This window comes from Branchiostoma belcheri, unplaced genomic scaffold, assembly GCF_001625305.1.
Source record: "Branchiostoma belcheri isolate BF01 breed outbred unplaced genomic scaffold, Haploidv18h27 scaffold3, whole genome shotgun sequence".
In the NCBI taxonomy this organism is placed as follows: Eukaryota; Metazoa; Chordata; class Leptocardii; order Amphioxiformes; family Branchiostomatidae; genus Branchiostoma; species Branchiostoma belcheri.
The window spans coordinates 545,349-568,531 of record NW_017803909.1 but is presented as its reverse complement, the minus strand read 5'-3'; the positions used below and the strand labels follow the sequence as shown (position 1 = coordinate 568,531).

General features: G+C 41.3%; 4 protein-coding genes, 1 long non-coding RNA gene and 1 pseudogene across 8 annotated transcripts in view; 4 read left to right on the top strand and 2 right to left on the bottom strand.

Moving 5' to 3' along the window:
* The window catches only part of LOC109473310 (leucine-rich repeat and coiled-coil domain-containing protein 1-like), an 11,711-nt gene extending 5,455 nt beyond the window's left edge, over window positions 1-6,256 (top strand). The window contains exons 4-17 of the mRNA XM_019773181.1: window positions 39-171; window positions 395-479; window positions 699-837; window positions 1,236-1,362; window positions 1,612-1,711; window positions 1,939-2,057; window positions 2,356-2,490; window positions 2,830-2,969; window positions 3,168-3,284; window positions 3,462-3,732; window positions 4,201-4,375; window positions 4,854-5,131; window positions 5,379-5,531; window positions 5,915-6,256. Of these exons, the coding sequence (XP_019628740.1) occupies window positions 39-171; window positions 395-479; window positions 699-837; window positions 1,236-1,362; window positions 1,612-1,711; window positions 1,939-2,057; window positions 2,356-2,490; window positions 2,830-2,969; window positions 3,168-3,284; window positions 3,462-3,732; window positions 4,201-4,375; window positions 4,854-5,131; window positions 5,379-5,531; window positions 5,915-6,256 (2,314 nt within the window). The remainder of the gene's footprint in view (window positions 1-38; window positions 172-394; window positions 480-698; window positions 838-1,235; window positions 1,363-1,611; window positions 1,712-1,938; window positions 2,058-2,355; window positions 2,491-2,829; window positions 2,970-3,167; window positions 3,285-3,461; window positions 3,733-4,200; window positions 4,376-4,853; window positions 5,132-5,378; window positions 5,532-5,914) is intronic.
* A 1,432-nt stretch (window positions 6,257-7,688) lies between these two features.
* Window positions 7,689-8,204, top strand: LOC109473309 (annotated as a pseudogene).
* Window positions 8,205-9,159: 955 nt separating this feature from the next.
* LOC109473536 (dehydrogenase/reductase SDR family member 1-like) lies at window positions 9,160-13,812 on the top strand. Of its 3 annotated transcripts, none has more exons than XM_019773418.1 (10): window positions 9,160-9,283; window positions 10,205-10,317; window positions 10,640-10,695; window positions 11,118-11,261; window positions 11,475-11,554; window positions 11,728-11,860; window positions 12,217-12,345; window positions 12,573-12,642; window positions 12,906-12,986; window positions 13,461-13,812. In XM_019773418.1, exons 2-10 carry the CDS (start codon window positions 10,215-10,217, stop codon window positions 13,592-13,594), a joined length of 930 nt encoding a protein of 309 aa, XP_019628977.1. In that variant the 5' UTR covers window positions 9,160-9,283; window positions 10,205-10,214; the 3' UTR covers window positions 13,595-13,812. The 3 variants fall into 3 exon arrangements, with proteins under 3 accessions (XP_019628977.1, XP_019628978.1, XP_019628976.1); XM_019773419.1 differs by having other exon boundaries at window positions 9,193-9,211; XM_019773417.1 differs by lacking the exon at window positions 9,160-9,283 and adding an exon at window positions 9,801-9,883.
* A 112-nt stretch (window positions 13,813-13,924) lies between these two features.
* On the bottom strand, window positions 13,925-18,386 carry LOC109473307 (protein N-lysine methyltransferase METTL21A-like). Its single transcript, XM_019773180.1, has 5 exons — window positions 18,362-18,386; window positions 17,134-17,177; window positions 16,461-16,662; window positions 15,046-15,224; window positions 13,925-14,721 (listed from the first exon to the last, which is right to left on the bottom strand). The coding sequence occupies exons 1-5, from the start codon at window positions 18,384-18,386 to the stop codon at window positions 14,521-14,523; spliced, it is 651 nt and encodes a 216-aa protein (XP_019628739.1). The 3' UTR covers window positions 13,925-14,520.
* A 264-nt stretch (window positions 18,387-18,650) lies between these two features.
* LOC109473548 lies at window positions 18,651-19,668 on the bottom strand. Its single transcript, XR_002140422.1, has 2 exons — window positions 19,508-19,668; window positions 18,651-18,840 (listed from the first exon to the last, which is right to left on the bottom strand). It is a non-coding gene; the product is annotated as an uncharacterized LOC109473548 (long non-coding RNA).
* Window positions 19,669-19,907: 239 nt separating this feature from the next.
* Window positions 19,908-23,088, top strand: LOC109473538 (thiosulfate sulfurtransferase-like). Of its 2 annotated transcripts, none has more exons than XM_019773423.1 (4): window positions 19,908-20,386; window positions 21,726-21,980; window positions 22,336-22,489; window positions 22,593-23,088. In XM_019773423.1, the coding sequence occupies exons 1-4, from the start codon at window positions 20,204-20,206 to the stop codon at window positions 22,886-22,888; spliced, it is 888 nt and encodes a 295-aa protein (XP_019628982.1). In that variant the 5' UTR covers window positions 19,908-20,203; the 3' UTR covers window positions 22,889-23,088. The 2 variants fall into 2 exon arrangements, with proteins under 2 accessions (XP_019628982.1, XP_019628983.1); XM_019773424.1 differs by lacking the exon at window positions 19,908-20,386 and adding an exon at window positions 20,854-21,139.
* The last annotated feature ends 95 nt before the right edge of the window (window positions 23,089-23,183 follow it).

The following is a 23,183-nucleotide window of genomic DNA, read 5'->3' as shown; positions in this document are numbered from 1 at the left end:
CTGAAAATTTAACTGGCTAAAAATTTTAAACCCTAAAGCATAATTCTCAACATGTCCCTCAACTTACAGGCAAGAGTGAGCGGGCGTGGTCGCCTGTCTGTGGACCATGAGGTCAGGTTAGAGACACTGGAGCATCAGCTGGCACATCTCATGTATGCAGGGAAACAACAGGTAAATATGCAACAGGGTAGTTTTCTTTTCCAGCATATGAAATGGACAGAAGTGTAATGTCGTGTACATAATGGCCCAGGATTACTAATGATGCCAGACTAAAGTTTGGAAAAGTTCTTATTAAGGATAAATTAGTTTTGCAGTTTTCAGATATTTTTATCATTTCAAAAACTAGATTTGCTTGAAGTTGTTTCAAGGTAGTAAAATGGTACATCTATTTCAGTCTAGAAAAGCAAGTTCCTCTTCACCCCAGGAAGGGCATGAGACTGCTCCAGAAAGGAGACCTACCAGACAACCTGCTAAAAGAGGTAATGGCATACTCAAATGTATAGCCCCTCTGAGATTAAAGCTTAAATTATTCTCAGATATGTTAGCTTCATAAACCTTAAGGTTTGTGACTATATTTGATATGCTTCTTGTTTACATTTTTAATGTACACTTGATAAATACACAGACATAATTCCAGATAGCGTCATCATAGACCCTACATTAACTTCATTGAATGACATTGACGAATTTCTACCCAGATGTGGACCACACTGATGAGAGTGATACAGATGCTCCAGGCAGGAGGAGGAAGGAGAGGAAGACGAAAACAGCAGGACGAAGTACAGCAACATCCAGGAGGAGGGAGGAACTTGCCAGACAGCAGAAGGGGCAGATCAGGTACATGTACTGATAAAATCCTCTTATAAGGTCACTGCAAAGATACTAGACATTTGTACATGAAGTTAAGATCATAGTCCCTTTAGTAGTAGTGTCTATGCCCCTGCTAAAACTATCATCCGAAAGCTGTCAAATGTCAGAAGGATCATAAGTACTGTTATTAGGTCAATTCTATATGAATGGTTTATTTCAAAAGACAGACATCTTTGTCACAAACATGGCACCCAGAACAGCTGACTTGCATCAGGACATTACATGCATGGGGATTGAGACATATTGATAGAGTAAAAATGATCAAAATACAGGATTCCTCAGTTCTGTATATCAAATAAAAGGTAGACTGTTAAAAAGTTACAAAAAAAACCTTATCAGCGCAACTATTGTTGGATATCTTGCAGTGATGAACAGAGGAAAGGAGGCACCACCACCTCCAGCCCTCCCTCAGACACCAGCCGACCTACAACAGTGGCTGTGTCCATGAGGGCGCCTCAGCCCCGGGATGTGGAGGCAGACAAACAGTTTCTGGTGAGCCAAGAGAAAACATAACAAACACAACAAAATTCCTTTATGCTTTGTGAGAATCATTTTCAGTCAATGTAGACATACATGTAGGCAACCAGAGTGCATAGTTTGTTTGAATGACATGTTTTTAGGAATAATAGTTGAGACCAAAGTTTACATCATAGAATTCTTAGCATCCATTGTACAGTTCCTTTGCATTTGCCTACTCCCTTTGAATGTATTTTCAAACACATCTACCTGGCCTATTTGCAGGACTTGATGAGGGAACTTGACAGTGAGAGAGAAAGGAGATGGAAGGCAGAACAAGCAGCCATGAGACTGGCTGACCAGGTCAAAACACTTCAGGAAAAAGGTAAGCTTCATCTTAGAATAGTCCACAGGCCTATATATATATATATATAGCTACTGAACGTGTTACAATGAGTGTGTCACTATTGTTTCAACAGGTATTAGAACTGGGAAGACACTCTTCAAATCTGTCACCAAACATGACTCATGATGGTAAAACATTGTGTGGTTACTGCTTAGAATCAAATATTAATTTTATCCCCCACTCTACCTTCCTGTCTCCCACTCCAGGTTCAGAAGAGCAGGAGCTTCAGGCTGTTGCCATCCAGGCCACCTCCAGGCTGAAACAGGCCCTGATGAACGAGCGAGAGACCAGGGGGAACCTGCAAGATCAGCTAGACACTCTGAAGGTAATTTCAACACTCTGCATCTTCTGAAATAAGCCTCCAGGGACTTGATAAGTACTATATAATAGTGGTGTTGTTTTAGATAAAGGCAGAAATGTAAAGTGACCTCACCTACATGTAGAACTTTCGACCAGTCACTCTGGTCTTCTTCAATACACTGACCCAGTGAGACTTGTCACATGGCTTCTCTGAAGTTTGCTTAGAGTTAAGAATTAGACCAGAGAGTCTCTGAAAATTACACTACTGATAGATGATCTTGACTGCTGTACAATTTGACTGGAGCTCTGTTCTCACCCAATAGGAACAGCTGGCAGGAACAGTAAAGAAACTTGGAACAGCTCAGAAAGCAGAGGAGGAGCAGAGAAGAGCCCTGCAGGCCATGGAGGAGACAGCCGCCAGGAGAGAGACAGACAGACTACAGCAGCTCGCTCATGAGGTGGGTCCTTCTCAGAACTGAATTGAACAGGAGGAAATGAAATAACCTCCCACAGTTAAGCTGTCACTATGTCATTGATGTAAAAAAACTGCATTGACTGGTCACCATCATCTCTGTTTAGAGTGATGGGATTGTTTGACCTCATTAGTCTAAGTGTTAGAAAAAAGAACAACAATCTTATCAGTGGACAGTTGTAAATATTACGGACATGTATAATTGGAGATGATTATTGGTAAGATTTTATCTAGAAGTGATGTCAGTAGAACATATATTAAGCAGGTTGAGTTCAAATTTTGTTATTTTGTATGTGGCACATCACATTGCTATTCACGACCACAGACTAAGAAGACCCAGGAATCCCAGATGAAAGCGTCGGCCTCCCAGAGGGAGTTGGAGCTGGTACGACACTCCCTACAGCAGAGTAAGGACCAGATCCAGGCACTACAGGCACTCCTGGCAGAGAGGGAGCAGGATCACAGGTTTGGGTTATGTCATTACAGGATACGGCCATGTTGATTTGATTATGTGGACGACATCCTCTTGGAACCCCAAAACTGATGCATGTGTGTGAAAAAAAGTTTGGTAATAAAAAGTTGTCTTCATTATGAAATCTATGTGGTCTATGTACTTAACTGTACACAATTCTTAAGATATTTATACCTTGGCTGTCATTGCAGGAAGGAACTTGCAGGTCGGTTTTCCCTGAACAGTAAAGAATTCCAAGAGGTCCTAGCTAGAGAAGTTGCAAAAGAAGAAAAGAGGCACTCCCAGGAGCTTAAATCTCAACAGCAAAGGTGGGGTAAAACATGACTGTCTCTTGTCTGTCTGTGCTTGGCCCTTCTAAATTGGCATTGATAACAAATAACATTTTAATAAATAAATAAACAAATAAACAAAAGCATTCAATTTGATTTTTTTTTCACAAGACTGGTGTTCAAATAATTCTTATCATAGTTCTAATTTCTTGTCAGAATCGAGACCCTGACCAAACAGTACACAGATCTGGAGGATGAGTTCAGAATGGCTCTACAGATAGAGGCCAGCAGGTTCAGGGAAGTTCAGGAGGCTTTTGAGAACGCCACAGGGGAGTCCTCCCGGTACAGGGCAGCCATGCTGTCAGCTCAGGAGAAGGAGAAGAAGGTGTCGACCATGGTGCAGGAACTGACGGCCATGGTGAAGGAACAGAAGGGCAGGATAACAGAGCTGTCTAAGTCACGGCAGGAGACACTTCGAGATCTTAGGGTCAGTATATTTAACTGTGTGTCTATAGGGAATACAGAATATGGCCATTGAATACTTCCGAGGAAAAATGATGATCCTCAATGAGTGTATGATTGATACAGGACATAAACCATTTAAGCTTTTTTTTTCTGAAACATAAAGCCTGGAAAAAGTTTTGACTGGCCAGAATATAGCTACAGAGCACTGAATGTAGGTACATGTAATATATACATCCTATAGTCTGCACTTTATGGTAGGAAATTCACCAGAAGATGAATTTAAAAAATGATTGAACATTGTATATTTCACGGAATGAATAGTATAAGCTTCCTTATGATTTGTATTTGTATGGTTAGAAAAACATTTTCAACATCTAGACTCCCAGATTTGCAGCCATTGACCAAAGGAATTGGTGATAGGGGAATGGAGCTAATTTAAGATGCTATCATCGTACAGTTACCTGAGTGTATGGACTTTACCTCCTTGTAGGAACGTAACCAGACCCTTGAGACCCAGCTGGAGGAGGCTCGGAGGAGACTGCCTGCTGTGGAGGTCATGAAACAGGACAAGGTCAGGCTCCAGTCTCAGCTGACTGCACAGGAGTCCGTCATCGAGGGGCTCAGGGCAGAGAAGAAACTCTGGAGCCAGGAACTCGCACAGCAAGGTCAGGGATATTCACTTGTGTCTTTCAACCTATATATATATATATGTGTAGTGCTTTTTAGGTAGGTCATTATAGGTGCTCACCTGGAGATATACACTTTCTTTCTTTCTTGCTGTCGTCTCAGCATTTCAAAATAATCTTCTCTGAATTACTGTGTATTAGTGAAGTACATGTATTGTAACTTGTGTAATGTATTGTTGGGATATTGTGTGATGGTTGTCTACTGGTAAGCATTTACAGTAAGATTTTACCATTAACAATCTTACTGTAAGGAAACATATCTGATGATTCAGTGTATAGCACAGAGTATAGTATAGTTACTGTAGATTCATTCCTCAAGCTAACTGACAATCACATATCACACACGCAGTAAGACATCTGGTAGGAGCCGCATAGATCCTGTTTAGAACTTTTATTCAGCCTGTCACACTATATAAGTGTATAACACAGTGCATGTGTTTCAACACTGTCATTGCAGGAGCTTCCCTTGCCCAGGATAGAGGACGATTGGAAGCCAAGATAGAAGCTCTGTCAGCAGAAGTCAGTCTCCTTAAGAAACAGAATGAGAGAGACAACGATGCCCTTAAGATCAAGACAAAGATGTTAGAGGACCAGACAGACACTATCAGGAAGCTGAAGGAAGGATTGAAAGAGAGGGATGAGGAGGTGAAGAAAGCTAGGGAGGAGTCACTTAAAGTACAGAGGGACCTGGAGAGTAGGGTAGCAGAGGAGACAACACATGCTCAGGATCTACAGGTAATGATAGGAATATCAGGGCTTGAAATACTGGGTGCATATACACCTTTAAGTTACTGCTTAGTCCAGCTTTAAATTTCTGCAGTATAATCTTAATCAATCAAACTGCTGAATGTGCATATGTTTAAACTTATCCGAATGCTGATTGTTTCATGCATGTATGCTATCTACACCAACATGTCCATTGCAATAAATGTCAAGAACAAGAACATGCCAACATACGACCCTGATGTCTGTATCACCACAGGAGAAAGTTGACCAGCTGACAGAGCGGAAGGAACAGCTGAAGGGACAGCTGTCCGACGTGCAGGACGAACTGGAGGAGAACCGGAAGGCCCTGAACGTGCTGGACAGGAAATGGAAGGACAAGGGACAGCTCATCGGCACGCTGGAGACTCAGGTAATGTTGGACTCTCCACTATACACACAGTGTATGTCTGTCAACCTTTCAACGCTATCAATAGTATTATATTATTGCAAGAGATTCAAAAGTCAAGTTTAGGCTAGAAAAATGTTTAGGGATGTGATAGTATTTATTTATTGATAATGATCTCCACCTTTTGGGATATAATGGTCAATGTAATACAAATATTTTGAAAGTACTGAAGTACGTGTGCCTCTAATGGTGCTAACCAGATACTAAAACCTGTTTTTGTAGGTTTGGATATCAGTTACAATAACTGCCCTCCTTACTTAATAGTATCTAAATTGTTGACATGTTTTTTTATTTGTTTGTCAATGGAACATTAAAAGTAACACAGTTTGGTGCAATCTCAACTTCAGGTCAGACAAGCCAAGGAGAACTTTGATGCCAAAGAAAAGAAGCTTCAGGAGGAGAGACAGCGAGCCCTGGAGGCGGAGCAGGCGGCCCTGGACAGACTGAGGAGAGCGGACGACGCCTTCAGACAGCAGCTGGAGGCCAAGGTCGCAGCACATGAGGACGACCTTGAGAGAGCTGTGCAGGAGAAACAGGAGGAGATAGACAGAGCGAATCAGAGGGTGGTACAGGTGGAACAGGAAATGAGGGAGTTGTTGAGAGAGACAGAAAACAACAAGAAAATGACAGAGGAAAGGGTGAAGAAGCTAAACAAGGCTTTTTATGAGTTGCAACAAGGTTTGACATAACACAGTGTGCCAAATATTTGATGTGAACATTATGCAAAGACAGAGCCAGTGTATCTTTGGGCAGAAATTTGCCATTACTGCTTTTACTCTGGGACCAAATAAATGCATTGTAGCATAATGAAACACATTATTTTGTAATTATTCTGTACAGTTCCACCAGTATGCAAAATTATTATGTCTGACTTGTTTCTATTCTACACAAATCAAATTATGCTGTATTGCAAGAAAATATTAGTATAAGATGTATTGTTTTATATTTGCAGTGGTGCAATCCACATGTCGTACAATTCTTTTAAAATATATAATTAATTATTCTTGTTGCACAAAATGTCAACAGAGTGGTTGTATTCAAAATAAAAGTTAATGTCATTACTTATTGTTCCTGTTTCTTACTTTTGTACTACTGCTTTAGGGCAGACATAACCAGACGCATGAAGGGACCTCCTTGTCCATTAGCCTCCTGTGCAGGCCCCGCGGCGGTGGAAAAGAGTTTTAACGCGTTATTTTAATATAGCCGGCCATCCTACATAGCCGCCGATAGAAGGTTCCATTCCGCCGCGGGGCCTGCACAGGAGGCTATTTGTCCATACCGTTTCTGTGACTGGCCTGGGTGAGTGCGTCCAATTCCATCTGTCAACGCCACAAAAAAGCACGGCCATGCAAACCAGTTGGGGCGATAAATTTGTACCTTCAGGCGCGGTGAACTTTTTTTCTATCAGGCGTGCCTTCACGGCTAATTCCCAACGAAATGACCGCTAGTTTGTGTCCTTTTGACCATGAATGGGCTGGAACCCGTGCGGACCTCTGTAGTCATATAGCAGTCATCTATAGCCCTTGGCGCCGCGTTGTTTCGTCCGTGAACGTACCGTTCTAGATATCGATAGCCAGATATTTACTTTGTTCATAACACAACTTGGACAACCATATCGCATAGTTGTCGACACCAACTACCTGTGCTCAGTCGTCGAAGTCCAACAATTCCATGAGCTCTCTGTGACGTATCTCGTGACGATTCACCCAGCAGGCATGGGCCCCCATCACCGCGATTCCCAGTAACACAAGTGACACGCCTACCAGTTTCATAGGGCTGGGGAATTTGGACTGAAAAATGTAGTCCAGCAAAAGAGTCAAAGGTACAACGAGCGTCATCAATGTCGCCGTAACGCCAGCTTTTTCCATTTTCAGCACGAGTTTTAAAGACAATGATGCGCAAAGCTCGCATAGACTGAGCCCGACAACGTACCCTATAGTTCCTGCAGACAGTGTCCAACGTGGTGTCTCAAGTGCATACGTCAACGGCAGCAGCACCACTGGTCCCAGCACATGTGAGTACAAAGCTACCGTCAGTATGGGCATTCCACGAACCCCGATAAGTAATCGCATAATGACGTTATTTGGACCCTTGGTGAAAGCTGCCGCAAGTGGTAAAAGAATGGCGACAGTGAGCCGCTGTGTTGACGAAGCGGCATCCATGCTCATTCCGACCGCGACAAGGATAACTCCAGCTGCGCTGCAAAGGACTCCGCAACAGTCTACGACACCCAACGTTTCTCTCAGGAAAATAAATCCTATACAGGCAGTAAAGAAGGGTATCGATCCTTGTATGACACCCAAGGCGATTCCTGGCACGACAAAGACGAAGGACATATATGCGAAGATGATTCCCGCGTTGTCAACAATTCCTGACAAGACCAAAGTTATGGTTTGCTGTTTGTCCTCGGCTGTGAGCTTCGGTTTAAAACACGGTATGACGAGAAGGATGCAGGGGAGCTGCACTAGCTTCATGAGGAATAACAGCTGCAGTCCGGGAACTCCTGCCTGACTACTCAAGGTCATAAACTGTGCTGCGAAGGCGCTCATCAACGTGCAGAGGAGAGAAAATAGTATCCTCGGGTCCATCCTTGCTCTAATACTTGCTGCGTTGGGCTGGCACCAGTTTTTGAAATAGTTAAAGTGAAATGACCTTTGAACAGGTAATAACCGAACAGACCTCTTGATGACAGCAGTCATCTGTAGCCCGCGGCGCCGCGTTTCGTCCGTGAACGTACCATTATAGATATCAATACCCCTGCCTTTAAACTAGGCAGATTTTTGCTTAAAAGTGGTTAGAACTTCTCTAAAGTAGCACGACACCGACCACAATTGACCTATTTGCGGGAAACACCAGCAACGTCTGCAACCCGGCACACTTTGTACAAGAATTTGAAGAAGTTGAGGTAAATACCTAAATGTCATTACAGGACTTCATGGGAAAAGAAGCTTGAGCCGGCCCTTGCGTAAAAGGTTACTGGCACGCCATGTTGAAGACTGAAGCCGGTTGTCCTATTCATATTACGCCCAAGGCTAACATTACAGTATCAAGTTTTATTAAGCGAAAAGTTAGTACGTATGTCGAAGTTCATCATGCGGAATCACTGCTGCATGAAATATAACATCTAACGTTAATTGGTTACTAGTAACTTATTGCGAGGCAAACTATAACGTTATATACAATCCTTCCTTCTAGAAGGAGTGGGTATGTGTGACGCAATGCCGGTCAGGCGATCTTATCTACAGCAAGCGACTACATGATGCTATAACTAGTATAAGAGTGCTATCATTGCTGACTTGCTTTTAGTCTAGCTAGCATACTATCGTCTACTATCTGAACGTAGCTGAGGTACTGGAAGTAGGTAATAGAGAAAATGACACCGTCAATGGAGATCAATGAAGACTTGAGGTAAAAAAAGACCTATTAGCATTAGACCAAGAATGAAATGGTGCTGTCCCATGGAGACTAGAGCCTCGATGCGTGTTTCTCTTGAGTTGCTGTACTGAATTGGCAATAAATCTAAATGCCTGTGAAAGCCTATGTCGCGGAAGCTTTCCCACCCAGATTGCTATCAGAGGTCACCCGGTAACAGGTGTTTGCTGCCAAAGTCCACTCGGCCGTGAAATACTCGAGGCTGGAAACCGGTGAGGGTTTATATTCTTCCACAGCTGTACAAGTCAAAGTTTTTAATACACGGGGCGGAGTCGGGACTCACAGTAAGTAACATTTTCTTAAACCGCATTGAACTTGGAGGAATATTTTGCAAACGTGGGCGGGAATTATGCCACTGACGAGGCAAGGCTTTATTTCATGAACTTAGGAGAACAAGTAGTTTCATGAACTCAGGAGAACAAGTGTTTATATGGAGTTGTTTCCATTGGTATCTATTCTAGTCAGTCCTGGCGAGTCAGAACTATACTGTTAGCTCATTATATTCCTAAGAAGCAAAGACATGCGAATGACCTTACGGGCTTTTCTGACTTCACTAAGGACCATTTCATTCAATGGAGTCATTTGGGTAGCTTCGACTAGGATGATGCAATAGGAAAGGATTATTAGAAATAAAACAAGTGCTTTGTTACTCTATAAGTATATGTAAGGCCCGGTTTAATGTTTGACGACACTACAAAGTCGCACGGAAAGCCTCCGAGAATCGTCACGCGAAAAATGCTGATCTGAACCCTACATCTGCTTGGAGATTAGCGTGACCCGTGCACGACCTTTGAACCACATGAGCTTTTGCTTTGTGGAGGAACAGAGGAACACGCGTACCCACGGACACAGACACGTACCAGCAACTACCTTCTTACAGATAGGTATTGGGTACCGTTAGCCCTCAGTGTATATTAGAGAATTGTGTTAGTAAGCATCAGTGTGACTGTGCGTATGATGTGATCGTTCGTCTAGTTGGTCAATGGGTTTACGGAAAACATTGGCTGTGCGTACTGATAGTATGGACATAAGGCTGAGCCATGTGAGGTGTATTTTACATACTTCACTAATTATGCACCTAGGCCTGATTTCATGATTTCTATATCCTTTAACATTATCATGTTATACTGCCATACATGTCAAATAATGGTTTTTGAGCATTTGATGTGTTCAAGGTGCTTATGTGTTTTGATATATTCGTACAGAGTGTCCAACATGCTGTCAGGAAAGATAGCCCTGGTGACAGGTGCGACCAGAGGTATAGGGAAGGGCATCGCACTGCAGCTGGGAGAGGCAGGAGCTACAGTCTACATCACAGGTCTGCATGGGGATACGTATAGAAATCATGTCACAGAAAAGGTGTAATGCAATAAATACCCGAGTTATAAAGGTAATAAATGTCTCACCTGTCTCATAAAGGTGTATTTCAATAAATACTTAAATGTCTCATAATATGTGGAAAGATATAGTTTGATCAGTGGCAGGGTTAATTTGTGCTGTAATAGTTGTTTTACCGTCGGGATGTATTCTTGTGTAGCCTTGATGAATGGATGGATGGACGAATGAACAAATGTACGAATGAATGAAATGATTGATACACTGTTCACCAAGGATTTCTATTTTCATTTTTTGGTGAACAGGCCGCACCCTACAGCGCACAGGCAAGGGGACATCACTGTTAGAATGTGCAGAAGAGGTACCGTATTACACAATGCAATTTCAAATATGGGATTTACTAATACATACTCATTAATTGCAACAAAACATATAAGAATCACTAAAACAACAACATAATAATATGTTAATAACAATAATATAATAATATCTTTTTTTCCACCTGAAGCAATCCAAGTGGTCATAACCTACATGTATGAGTTGGGAACAAGCAATCAAAGGGGGCCCACAAGCCCTTTTCCGTAGAGCGTAATCGGCCGTTTTAATTCTTGCAGGCCCTCATCAAAGCTACATTGTATATAAGTGATATTTGTGGTCAGCTTTTTGTAAAATACACTTAAAACTCAAGAATATTGCATTTTGAAGAGCAATCACTCTACATCAAGTTACAAGTTGAAAATCACCTTCAAACTGACTTAGTGTGTTCAATCCTTGCCAACCCAGATTGAGAAACGTGGAGGAAAGTGCATCCCAGTGCAGTGTGACCACGAGAAGGATGATAACATCAAGGCTCTGTTCGATCAGATTCAGCGGGAACAGAACGGACAGTTGGACATACTGGTCAACAACGCCTATAAGGCTGTTACAGTGAGACATTCAAGATCTTTGTTATGAAAAGTTTTTCAAAGCTTGACTGTTACTATTACAAAGACAATATAGCTTCTGTACATAGCTTCAGGTTATTTACATGTACATGTAGTTGTTAGAATAAAGATTTAAGAGTACTGCAGTCCTAAATTGTGTTGTAACACATTTATCAAGAAGGTAGTTTTGACCTTTTTCTGTGTTTTTCATCACCAGGGCATCTTTGAGAATGAGAAGAACTCATTCTGGCAGCAAGATGCAGAATTCTGGGATGAAGTGAACAATGTTGGATTAAGGTAAACTTGTAACAGATATGACAGATAAGGTATAGTTTCTTCAACAGTACTCCCAAATTTTGACAGTTGTAGCCAATGAAAGACATTGCAACATTCAAACTAGTATGCAGCGGCTACATTTTCTGTTGAGTAATATTCAAGGTAATTTTGATAGAATTTCTCCTCAATTTCAGGAATCACTATGTCTGCTCGGTGTACGCAGCCCGGCTGATGGTGCCACAGAAGAAGGGTCTGATCGTAAACATTTCCAGTCCTGGAGGTCTGCGGTACCTCTTCAACGTGGCATATGGCATTGGCAAGGCAGCGGTAGGTTTTATTGTCTTTGTTGGAAACCTTTTTATCTTCTTTTTTCTTGGCACCCGGCCGTTATTGCCATAAGATCAACTTTAATAAATGATACTGTTTAATAAATGACTGGAATAAATGAATGAAGCTTTATTAACATGTGTTATGGTTTAACCCAGCTTTAATGTGGACTTACTGAGACAACAGAAGATACAAAATACATGGTACATAAATAAAGAAAACAGAGGTGCAGATTGATATGATAAACCAAAACTGAACAAAAATTATCAAAATGCAATGCAGGCGTACAGACTTGTCCTTGTTCAATTCACATTTTGTTGTGAAATATTTCTGTCATACATTCTAACCACCTGCAGTGTGACAGAATGGCGGCTGATTGTGCACATGAGCTGAGGAAACACAACGTTGCCTTCATCTCCTTATGGCCTGGTGCGGTGAAGACTGAGCTTGTTTCAGACCTCCTCGCTCAAAGGCCAGAAAGCAAGGTTTGCTGTAAAAATCCATATATTCAAGATGATATGTGCTACCGGAATGTGCTGTAAGGGATTTAAGTTTGGTGGATAGATGAATTAGCAGAGGCAAGGTTAAAAAACATTATTGAGGTTGTAATGTGTATTGTAACAGTTGAGATTTTGGCTCTCATTACAATTGTGGGGCATTGGGTCGATTACTAATTTTATGTGACATTTGATGCTCAATTTTTTTTCTTCAGAGTGCTAAAGTGTTTGCGAAGTCAGAGACAGTAGAGTTTGCAGGGAAGGCCATAGTTCATCTGGCACAAGGTGGGTGCGATGGCCAAAATATGAATGAGAAATAAGATGTAGAAAGTTTTTTGCATGTCTTGTCTGGTCAGTAGTCAACTATGTCTGTACAATCCAGATAATTGATACTAATTGCTGGTTTACAATGCAGGGCAAAAAAAAACTTAAGAACAAAAAGGAAAAAAAAACTTTACTTCTTTTTTTACTTTATTGACAATAGATGGCTGAACTTTTTTTTACTGTCTGGTGATGTTTACCTTTATTTTTGCTGTTACAACATTTAGATCCCAACATAATGCAGAAGTCTGGTAGAATCCTGTGCACATGTCTTTTGGCAGAGGAATATGGCTTTACAGACATTGATGGTAAGTACAACAAATTTCTCCATGATTGCAACGGATATTACATATATACTCTGAATAGGACCAGTCACACAAGCAATTTACCTGTGGTTTACACAAGTTAATTGATGTGTAACTGGCACATTCAGCACCATTGGCAGAATTGATGAGACCCATTCAGTACCAAGGACAGGGATAGTGAGACTTATTCAGTACCAAGGACAGGGATAGTGAGACTTATTCAGTACCAAGGACAGGGATAGTGAGGCCCATTCAGTACCAAGGACAGGGATAGTGAGGCTCATTCAGTACCATGGACAGGGGCATTTAGGCTCATTCAGCTCCAAGGACAGGAATAGCAAATTACATTTGATACCAAGGATGAAAAGCATGCTGACTGTCCTATGTACGTAATATTTCCTGTAATTCAATTAAAGACAGCATATTTTCATGAAAAAATTGTAACCTGTTTGCTCTGCAATTCCCATGATGCCCCAGGTTCAGTGCCTGTGAACTTCTGGACAGTGAAGGGCATGGTTGCTATGAGAGGTTACACAGGATTGGCTGCCTGGATTCCATCATTTCTCAAAATTCCTGGATGGCTTCTAGCTGCTGCTACCCACAAGTTCTAAGGACCACAATGATAGCATAATAGCACAATAAAAGGGTCTTGTAATGAATTCAGCCCAAGAAATACAGTTGATAACATTGAGGGACATGTAAGATTGATTACATATGAAATACAGTTTGCCAGTGGAAAAAATTGTATGATTTTTAGTCATCTAATTTTCACTACTCATCACAAAAAATGTCTTCAAAAGTTCTGGAAAATGTTGTGAATCATTGATAAGAAAAAACAGCATTCTGATGTCTGACGAGCATCAATAGTAATTTAATTTTTTATCATAGAATAATGAAAATATTGTTGAAGCATCTTATGTTATGCCATACGTTAGGACTATTAGAGTACACATTCAAGTAACATGACATCAAGACAGAAATGATGGTGATACGTTTAATCTTTCATGACATATAATTTGCTACTCTCTTTGTCACAATAAGGAATGGAATACAATACTAAAGAAAAGCTGGAAAACACTGTGAAGTCCCATTATCTGTAAGGACCATAACATATGTATACTCCTTGAAATTTCGTATCTCTACTTATACACTACCATATTTCTCAGTAATTGTCAGTAATTGATTTGTTTGGTGCTATTCATTGTCCTGACAAGCTTAGTATACACTTATGTGACATTCAACTTTTTCAATTGCAACTGTGGAGTCTTTCTATAAAAGTATTTTCAAGTGATCTTTGCTTGTAATGTGAAATTATTCTGACAGATGAAATAAAACAGAAAAAATACCAGCCCTCAGTGTTTTGGCTGTTAGTGTTGTAATATTGTCTTTACACACTTGCTTTACATATTAAATGTTGTAACTAATATGTCTAAATTTATTAAGATCCATACTGTACTGTGATCTAATGCTTGAATATGACTTGACGTTCTACTTTACTAGGAATTTACAGCTCAGGTCTGTATAAACAGCCTTGTTGCTAAACGATGATGTCTGCATCTTTAGGAGTAAAGGTTAAAAGTTGCAGGGGGACATTACTGAGGCTGTCTGAGCACACTGCGGGTAGGTCATCTTTGCCGACCTCGGCACACAGCAGGTTAAACTTGCCGGCGATGTCTTGGATACTCTGGGCTATCTGAGCTGACCTGACATGGTGACACATCACAAACATGGCGTCCGCCTGGTCGGTAGCCAAGAAAGTTAAAAGTTAGGGATGAAATAGAAACGTAAGCTGTCCAAAAATGGCAAAAATTCTGCACAAGAAACATTGTAAACACTAAAATGTTAATAGAATGAAAAAGAAAGGCAAAATTTACCTACATTATGACCAAGAGAATCGGTATCACGAAATGTCAAAACACGTTAAAAAAGCTCAATGTTGCAAAACAAGATCAATTTTCTGTTGCTTCCATCTAAAAGTTGGGGCCTCCTTAAAATGTAATCCATTCACATGTTAAGGAGGCCCATGTTTTATGTTGAATATAATAGTAAGGTTTTACTGTACCTTTTTTGACATCAGCATGCTGACTGTCTGGAACAGCGGCTCTGCCATACCTTCCTGCTCTATCCAGTAGATGATGTCAGCCCCCAGGATGAGGTCAAAGGTCCCATAGGTCATCCTAAACTCCTCAAGGTCAACCCCCCAGTCCAGAAGGGCAGATTTAGGACCATCTGGTGGTTGGACTTAAAGATATTAGTCAAGGATTAAGCTATGATCAAATTATGTTGGGATGACCCCTTGTAAAAACGAAAGAAAAAGAAACAGAGAAAACTGCAACTTGACCAAGCAACCCATCAAAAACTTTCAAGAAAATCTTTCAACCGTAAAAACATCTTCTAGGAAAGGATGTAGAGGTAAGATGCTGATGATAGCTGGGAGGAACATCCAGATAATAAAAAAAAATCATCGAGAGCTCCAGAACTTACTCAGTAACTTAGTTAGGAGAGTTCCAGTACCTTATGCCTTGTTGTAACTTGTGTTGAAAACGTCTCCGAGATGATGATTAAAAATCATTGGCTGAGGCCTGGACCTGTCAGTTACAATTGTGGTTACCAGAGTTGGGATGTGTACATTGTGTTAAAGAGTCCAGGAGACTATAGGATTTCCAGAAAGTGTGTTAATGTACAGACAGATACAGACAGTGGTTCACTGATTGACAGGTGTCATTTACACTTCAAGAGAGCAGACTGATGGAACACATGAGGTTGAGTAGCTATATGTACAAGTACATTTGTACATACATATGCAAGATGGGGGTGATCTAAGGAATATTAGTAAAACCTCTAATGGAAATGGTACACTCTAAATATTCATGGGGAACACATACATGTAGCTGAGGAGAAAATTGAGAGAAGGGTAAGTCTCAATCATACATGTCATGTTAATTTTTGTCAACTCTGTGTTATGTGCTGTTATTACCATTTAATCATTTAGTAGTAATACTTATCATTAGTTTTCCATAGTTGCAAACAATGAAATTCAAAGAAGAAGAAATTTACAGCTCTGGCAAATCTTGCAGAACCTGTAAAAAAGTCATGTTATAGTCGATATCTGTAAGGCATTTGTATGAATTCTTTTTCAGCTACTGTCCTAACAATGCTAACATGAGAATGGAAAGATTTCTACACTCATAATATAGCCAAGTAGATTCACTGACTTTTTATATTGATACCAAAGAAATTAACAGATTTAGTTGAAGACAGTGTGTTACTGTGTGAAGTGTTTGTGACTTTTAAGCCAGCTTAATTAGCGTGATTAGCTGTTGTGTTACGCCGAAGGGCGGTTATACCGGCTATACTGATACAGATACAGATAATCATGTCAGTTTGCTTTGTGTTCTCAAAGTGGATTGTTATCGTATACATGTACATGTATATCAATAATGTAACATTTAGTACTGGTACATGTAAAAGACCCACCAGTATCCCCAGTGAAGTTAGCCTCAGTGTTCTTCTGCAGTAGTTCCAGAACCACCTCGGTGTGGTCAGTCAGCACCACTGCCGAGGGGTCCTTGGTCAGCTTGGCGGCCACCAGGCCGGGCAGTCCGACCCCTGCCCCCAGCTCCAGAACTGACCTGGACTGGACCAGGTGAGAATGGTGCAGCAGGTAGTGAGACAGCACCTGCAAGAACAGTTGTACAGGGTTCAAAGTTATACAAGGTACCTATTGTATATAACAAACATACTACTAAACTATCTAAATTACAAAGACTATGTAGTATGAGATGAGAATGTGCTTTTACAGTAAATGGCCGAATTTCTAGCACTTAGGCATTTTTGGAGATACTGTTCTACATGTACAATGCATGTGTCACAAATGTGTAATAGGTAGCATCTGTAGCATTATCTTTAACATTCCCTTAGATTGGCCTTTATAACCAGGCAACATATGAGATTATAATTACAAGAAAATTTTGCATAAAGGAAAACTTAGTGATTTAAGGTGCTTCATCATCTTACAAAAACATTCTTTTGCCCATGTAGCAAAAATAAACACAATACCTAAGCCATTCAGTACCAAGGACAGTGTCCAGGTTTGAAAAATAGGGGAATTCTGGAGGAGTGGGGCAGATAGAAATACAATGAAACTTACCACAGCTGCTGGCCACACAACCTGACCAGTCTCTGCATAAGTGGCTGAAGAACACAACAGAAAACCATGGAAAATATTGATAGATGTACTGAGAAGTGATTTTTACCATTTCCTTACCTTTTTAGGCTCGCTATGCCTTCATGTAAAAATGGATTTAAGGTGTCATACTATCAAAATGCAGTTGCGTATAATGTTTTTCTCCAGTCATAGAAGTTCTGACCAAAGTGTAGTCAATGACATTTAAAACAGAGGCAAACGTTTCATAAATCAGACAAAAATTCACCTACTAGTAGTAGTAGTAGTAGCAAACAATACCTCTGCACACAATGTACATGTATGTGTACATGATTTTTCCTGTATCAAAGTTAACTTTACAGACATATGATGATTAGGAGGGTTGGAGAGTAACTCTAGGTAAAGTCACCTGCTTCGCTGCCATGGCGACCGTGCACCTACACCTGTACATGTCCAATGTTGATGTCCTCCCAGGTGTAACTACAGAAGGATTCAACAACACTTACTCCATTGATTTTGCCTAAAATTCACCCTCTCACAATCAATATTTTACACCTGCCCAAATAAATAGCTTTTTCTTATCAACTAACATATATGATCTTCATTCAAGGGAAATTGATATAAGTGCTTCAGGTTTTTCTAAAAACAACAAAGAAGAGAGAAACCAAGGAGCTTTTTTTTAGTTCACTATCATGAATTTACTGAAGTTGGTGATCAAATATATGAAGTAAATCTTGTACATATTCTTGTGAAACAAGACCTTATATCACATTTATCATATTGGTGGGCCAATGTTAGTTGTGAGTACACCGTGACTGAATTCTATCATAACTTACTTCATATGATCATCCATAAAGAGTCCTGGGTAGAAGTATGTTTCCAACTGGTTCGTATGTTTAACTTTTCTAAAGTTTTCTGTTTCTGGAGCTGGGTTGTCCATTTTTCCTAGAAAGGAGTAAATAAAAATTGTCATGTAACCTCAAGAAAAAAGGCTTCAACCTTAATATGGTTAATGGATTCCAACAGAGTGTTACTTAAACAAATGGAAGTGAAGAAACACTATGCCCTAAAACACCTGGTATACCTATGAGAGAGTTGGGGAGTTAATATGTATTGTGATAGGCAGAATGACATGGCAGGGTTGAAAATCTTGATGAACAGTTTGGTGTGGCTGCCATTTGTCCTAGACAAATTGCCTAATGGAATTTCTGACCTGTTGTGAGGTTACAGGTGTGCATGTGTTCCTTAATGTTTCAGGTGCCACAAATATATGTGGAGTTGGCCAGAGATGTTGCCTACTACTCACTGTCAACATTTAAGGCAGGAAAGTCATATTCTGCTTGGATGCCATCAGACAAGAGAACTGGAGCAAGAATATGGTGGATTCCAGGCTACTGACCCAACCTAGCACAAACATTTACTTGGGAACATTTGAGAGCAAAGCTGTGGGAAAGTCCTGAATGTGTGACAGGTGCTTAAAAGGTTTATTAAAACATGACTTACCTGCGCGGTCATGCTTTCCTTGGAGCCTTTCTTCTCCTTGAAAATCTGTATCTGGAGGTGTAAATGCTGTGAAGTATGATAAGTCTGGGGATAGCAGGTCGACTTCTATTGGCAAATAGGAAGAAGTTTTTGATGTACCAAATGTGGAGTGATGACCAGGTGCTGCAGTACAGCACCAATGGCACAGACCTGTGTCAGGAGATAAAAAAATGTATGTTTAATATGGTTTCATCATATATAATAAAACATGATATATCCTTAATAATTTCATACCTGAGACATACTAACACAGCTATTAATTAACGTTATCCGTCTTCAATATCACCATTATAACATTAGGTGTAAAAGTACATTAACATGACATTATGTATTTAATATTTTTTACTTCAAAAATTCTTTAACACACATAAAACATGAGATTTACGTTTGTTGAGAGCTTACTAGTAAGGGCCTGACCGAAAATGCTGTCGAATACTAGTAGTTCTATTGACTCTCAGAGCAGCAGAGGACAAATTGTTCTTGGCATGCATTGGCAGCTTGCCGGACTTCTTTCCAATTAATATGAGACTCAACTGCTCTGAATCTTAATTGTTGTCGTATATGATATATGTCAGAAAATGAGGTGGTAACATATTCTCCAGATTTATCGTGTATGCCTGGAATATATTAAAAAAACAGGCACTGACTGGTGATAAAAATCTTGCCCCTCCCCCGTGAATAAACAGTGATTTGCAGCTTCCATAAGGCCAATAAGTAATACACTAATTGAATGCACGTTGATTTTAAGGGACATTTCATGACACACTGTTGTGTTTCAGGGCCATAAGCTATAATCCAACACTTAAAGTCTACTCACGTAACTCGTAGCGTAGTGTTTTTGTCGTCAACTGCGCTTGAGGACAAAGGTAAGAGCTCTCCACACCGCGAACTCGTACCACCCTGGTTGGTTTGTTTACTCAGATCTATCTGGATTTAACTAGTTGAAGATGTCAGCCGTGTCACAGCGCTACCTATCAGTTACGGTGCAAACTTCACCGGCACTTTCATGGAATTTTAATGTCAGGTCAAAGTCCCATACGCAGTAATGTATGACACCATTCATAGCATTCGGGACAGTGTAACGTTAGAGACTTGTACAGTATTTCCTTTCGATGGCATGACAATTGACCCTGACGTTATGTTGATGTGTGTAGAGCTTGACAGGGTGATATAGAGTTGAAAGTTCAGAGTTCAGCTGTTGTTTACATCAACCAGTTGGACAGGATCCTTTCTGAAGGTTTGACGTAAGGTTTTGTCTTGCTACATGTGAAATGCACGTTGCGGAACGCATAAGCCCATGTATTCAGGAGTGCGTAGACAAGCTTTCTGTTGCAGTGAACGGTTTTTTGTCTTAAGGGCCCGAACACCACTTAAATTTGTAACCAGTCTGGCCCTCTTGGTCGCGACCCTAAAGGCAATATTTTCCAACAGTTTGGACGCCACCTCAGTGACCTAGCCAGGCCTACACGTTCACAAACACTCCAAAGGAAAGTTATCTTCTGTTCCGACCAAGATGAGAATCGTCTCAGCGCTGGTGAATGTGCCATGGTTGGCGGAAAGACTGTCCAGTCCGGCCCTGTCGCCCCTCCCCCTCCGGGTACTGGACTGTTCTTACTACCTGCCGATACACAAGCGCGACCAGCGGGCGGAGTACAGACAGAAACACATCCCAGGAGCACTCTTCTTTGACATACAGGTAGGCAAAACGGTTCAACATTGTCTGGGGGAAATTTTTGACCTTAATTGTTATCCCCGGGCCCCTTCTAAAATAATGAAAATTGATAATAACTCTTATGAGTTACTAACCAACGTACCAACAAACCAACCAAGAAATAAAGAAATGCATAAACTAAAACAACAACAACAACAACAACTAACAGACCTACTGACTAACAAAGTATTGCTGGAAGTAATAGTATATTATGTGCTGTCCTAGACTGGGTATTATGACAACATGTAACATATTATACATGTAACATCATCTAACGTTACCATCCCGCCACCCATATTTCATGGTCTGCCCCCGTCTTATTCTTATGGTTTGCTGCTATTCAACTCATCCACGTGACTTGAATGGCAGCTGGCTTCAAGGTCGTAACTGACTATATATGACACGTATCTGAACAACCGGTTTCTCTTGCTCAATCGGCCACAGCGTGGACGCTGTCACGTATACGTAGTCATGATTGAGCACAATCATATAGAGATAAATTAAGCCATAATCCTCAGAGCTCGTACGTCTTTTGTGAGTAAGGATATAACGTTGTTATTAGCGCTTAGCTTGAGTTTTGATCCTTGGAAGATGAGGGTCGTATCTACTCTGGTGAATGTTCCGTGGTTAGCTGAGCGACTTGCGAGTCCGCCGCTTCACCTCAGGGTACTACAGTGTATCCGCAACCGCAACCAAGAATCCGAGCACATTCCTGGAGCGCTATTCTTTAACTTACAGGTAGGGAGAGAGCGCCTTGAAGCTTAAAAGGACGAAATAGATCTGTAAATGTCACTAAAACGTAAGCGTCACCGTCTGTCCTCCGGTTAGTTTTGACCCATATAGCGGGTTACTAGGTCGACCTTCCGGCCTTTTGGTCTGACCTTGGTTTGGTGTGTACTTTCTGGTCGGGGGTTTGATCATATGAGTATTGGTTGGGGATGTTTTAAAAAGTAAGTTTAACCAAGAAGTTCTTGCCTCCTTTTTGAACCTCCTTGGTTTAACCGTGTATTATCCGTGATGTACAGTACTTTGAAACCTTTCTAGTTCTGGAAATGTAACATAATTTGCCGCGGTCGGATCACGTATACTTTCTCGAGTCGGTAGCTATAATACAAAGTTACTAAGTTTGAATATCGTCTAAATTTATCCATCCCTGTCTTTATATAGCTACCGAGTCTCTTTCATTTTCTTCTCTCTCCCTGTTTACGGGACTTGAGGACGAAAATCGGCAGCAAAAATAAGATGGATACCAGGCTAGTCTCCCCCCCCCCCCAACACCAAGGCCGCGAAAGTATACCATACCTTTAACTTTTGCCTTTTTCAGGAATGTTCCGACAAGTCCAGCCCGTACAGAAACATGCTGCCCCCGACACAGCAGTTCGAGTCGTACGTGGGAGACCTAGGTGTGGATAACGGCACGCACGTGGTGGTGTATGACGGCATGGACAGGGGGCTGTTCTCCGCCGCGAGGGTCTGGTGGATGTTCCGGGTCTTCGGACATCCCCTGGTCTCTGTTCTAAACGGAGGACTGGTCAAGTGGTGCGAGCTGGGCCACCCAGTCACTGACGAGATCCCACAGGTATTATAGAGGGAGTAGAAGACGCTGAGTGAGAAATTTCAAGTAACGTAGAAGTTGCGATAATGAAAGATTAATCACTGTAAATGTCGTATCTTTTGGTGATGGGGACTTAAAGTGAATCCAAATAATGGTAAAAAAATTCTGCTAACCAAACTATCGCATACTTGTTCTGTTCCCGACGTTACGTCCCCATAGTAAGGTCACTAGTATTTTTTGCGGAAGTCCGGCCGAAGATCATTTGAAACTTAGTGAGCTGTCGTTTAAGACAGGACGTGACATGATGAAAGTTGTTGTTGGTACTCGGTTTCGTTTTTATGTAGTTGTTGCAATTACACTTGTGACGTTCATTACACAGGTTGAAAAAGCCAACTTCAGTGCCACGTACAACCCGTCTTTGGTCCGAGACTTTGGCTTCATGGAGAAGAACTTCACACAGAAGTCTGTTCAGATGGTAGATTCTCGGTCAGCTAATGTTTTTAACGGAGAGGCAGACCCTGCATCAAAGCCAGGTGAGCATTTGTCAGCCTATGATTCATATTATATATTAAGTTTTAAAGTCAACACGAAGTTCTTTGGGTAGAGGAATGATGTGAATCCGATTTTATTTTTCAGATGTAGGCCACATGCCAGGTGCCGTCAACGTTCCTCTAGGAAGAGTCGTAGACTACGAGACTAAGATTATAAAATCCCCCGAGAAGTTACAGGAGATGTTCTCGGCATCAGGTGTGGACCTGGCCCGCCCGATGGTGGCGACGTGCGGCTCGGGCGTCACGGCCTGCGGGCTCGCCCTGGCCGCGCATCTCTGCGGGAAGGAGGACGTCCCCGTGTACGACGGCTCCTGGAGCGAGTGGTCCAAGCGGGCTCCGCCGGAAAACATCATCTGTGGGACGCACGAAAAACAGGGATAGTCGTCATGGCTGTTTTACATATTCGATTCTTTGTCAGAACAGGGCTATGCTGGAAGCTCTTGCCACTCAAATAATAACTTATACCGAGTAGTTTCAGTGGCTTCGCTAACCAGTCTTCTGTGCAGTACTGACTGTGGATGAAGCTCAAAAAACCTCATATTTTTTCCGTGTTCTATTGAATAAGAAGAAATAAAAAACCTGCTGGCTGTTATAAACGTTGTTTTGTTTTATTCTTGTTACAACATTTGTGTGTGATCTCTTCATTCTCGGCGCCTGCATCTTGCCTTTTCCGCCT

Coding starts and splice junctions, on each gene's coding strand:
- LOC109473536 (XM_019773418.1), top strand. CDS start 10,215: ATGCTGTCAGGAAAGATAGCCCTGGTGACAGGTGCGACCAGAGGTATA. Junction 12,346..12,572: donor CTCAAAGGCCAGAAAGCAAG/GTTTGCTGTAAA, acceptor TTTTTTCTTCAG/AGTGCTAAAGTGTTTGCGAA. Junction 12,643..12,905: donor CATAGTTCATCTGGCACAAG/GTGGGTGCGATG, acceptor TACAACATTTAG/ATCCCAACATAATGCAGAAG.
- LOC109473307 (XM_019773180.1), bottom strand. CDS start 18,386: ATGCACACCTGTAACCTCACAACAG. Junction 17,178..18,361: donor CACCTGTAACCTCACAACAG/GTCAGAAATTCC, acceptor TGTGTTCTTCAG/CCACTTATGCAGAGACTGGT. Junction 15,225..16,460: donor TAACTTCACTGGGGATACTG/GTGGGTCTTTTA, acceptor AATATCTTTAAG/TCCAACCACCAGATGGTCCT.
- LOC109473538 (XM_019773423.1), top strand. CDS start 20,204: ATGAGAATCGTCTCAGCGCTGGTGAATGTGCCATGGTTGGCGGAAAGA. Junction 20,387..21,725: donor CACTCTTCTTTGACATACAG/GTAGGCAAAACG, acceptor TGCCTTTTTCAG/GAATGTTCCGACAAGTCCAG. Junction 22,490..22,592: donor AGACCCTGCATCAAAGCCAG/GTGAGCATTTGT, acceptor TTTATTTTTCAG/ATGTAGGCCACATGCCAGGT.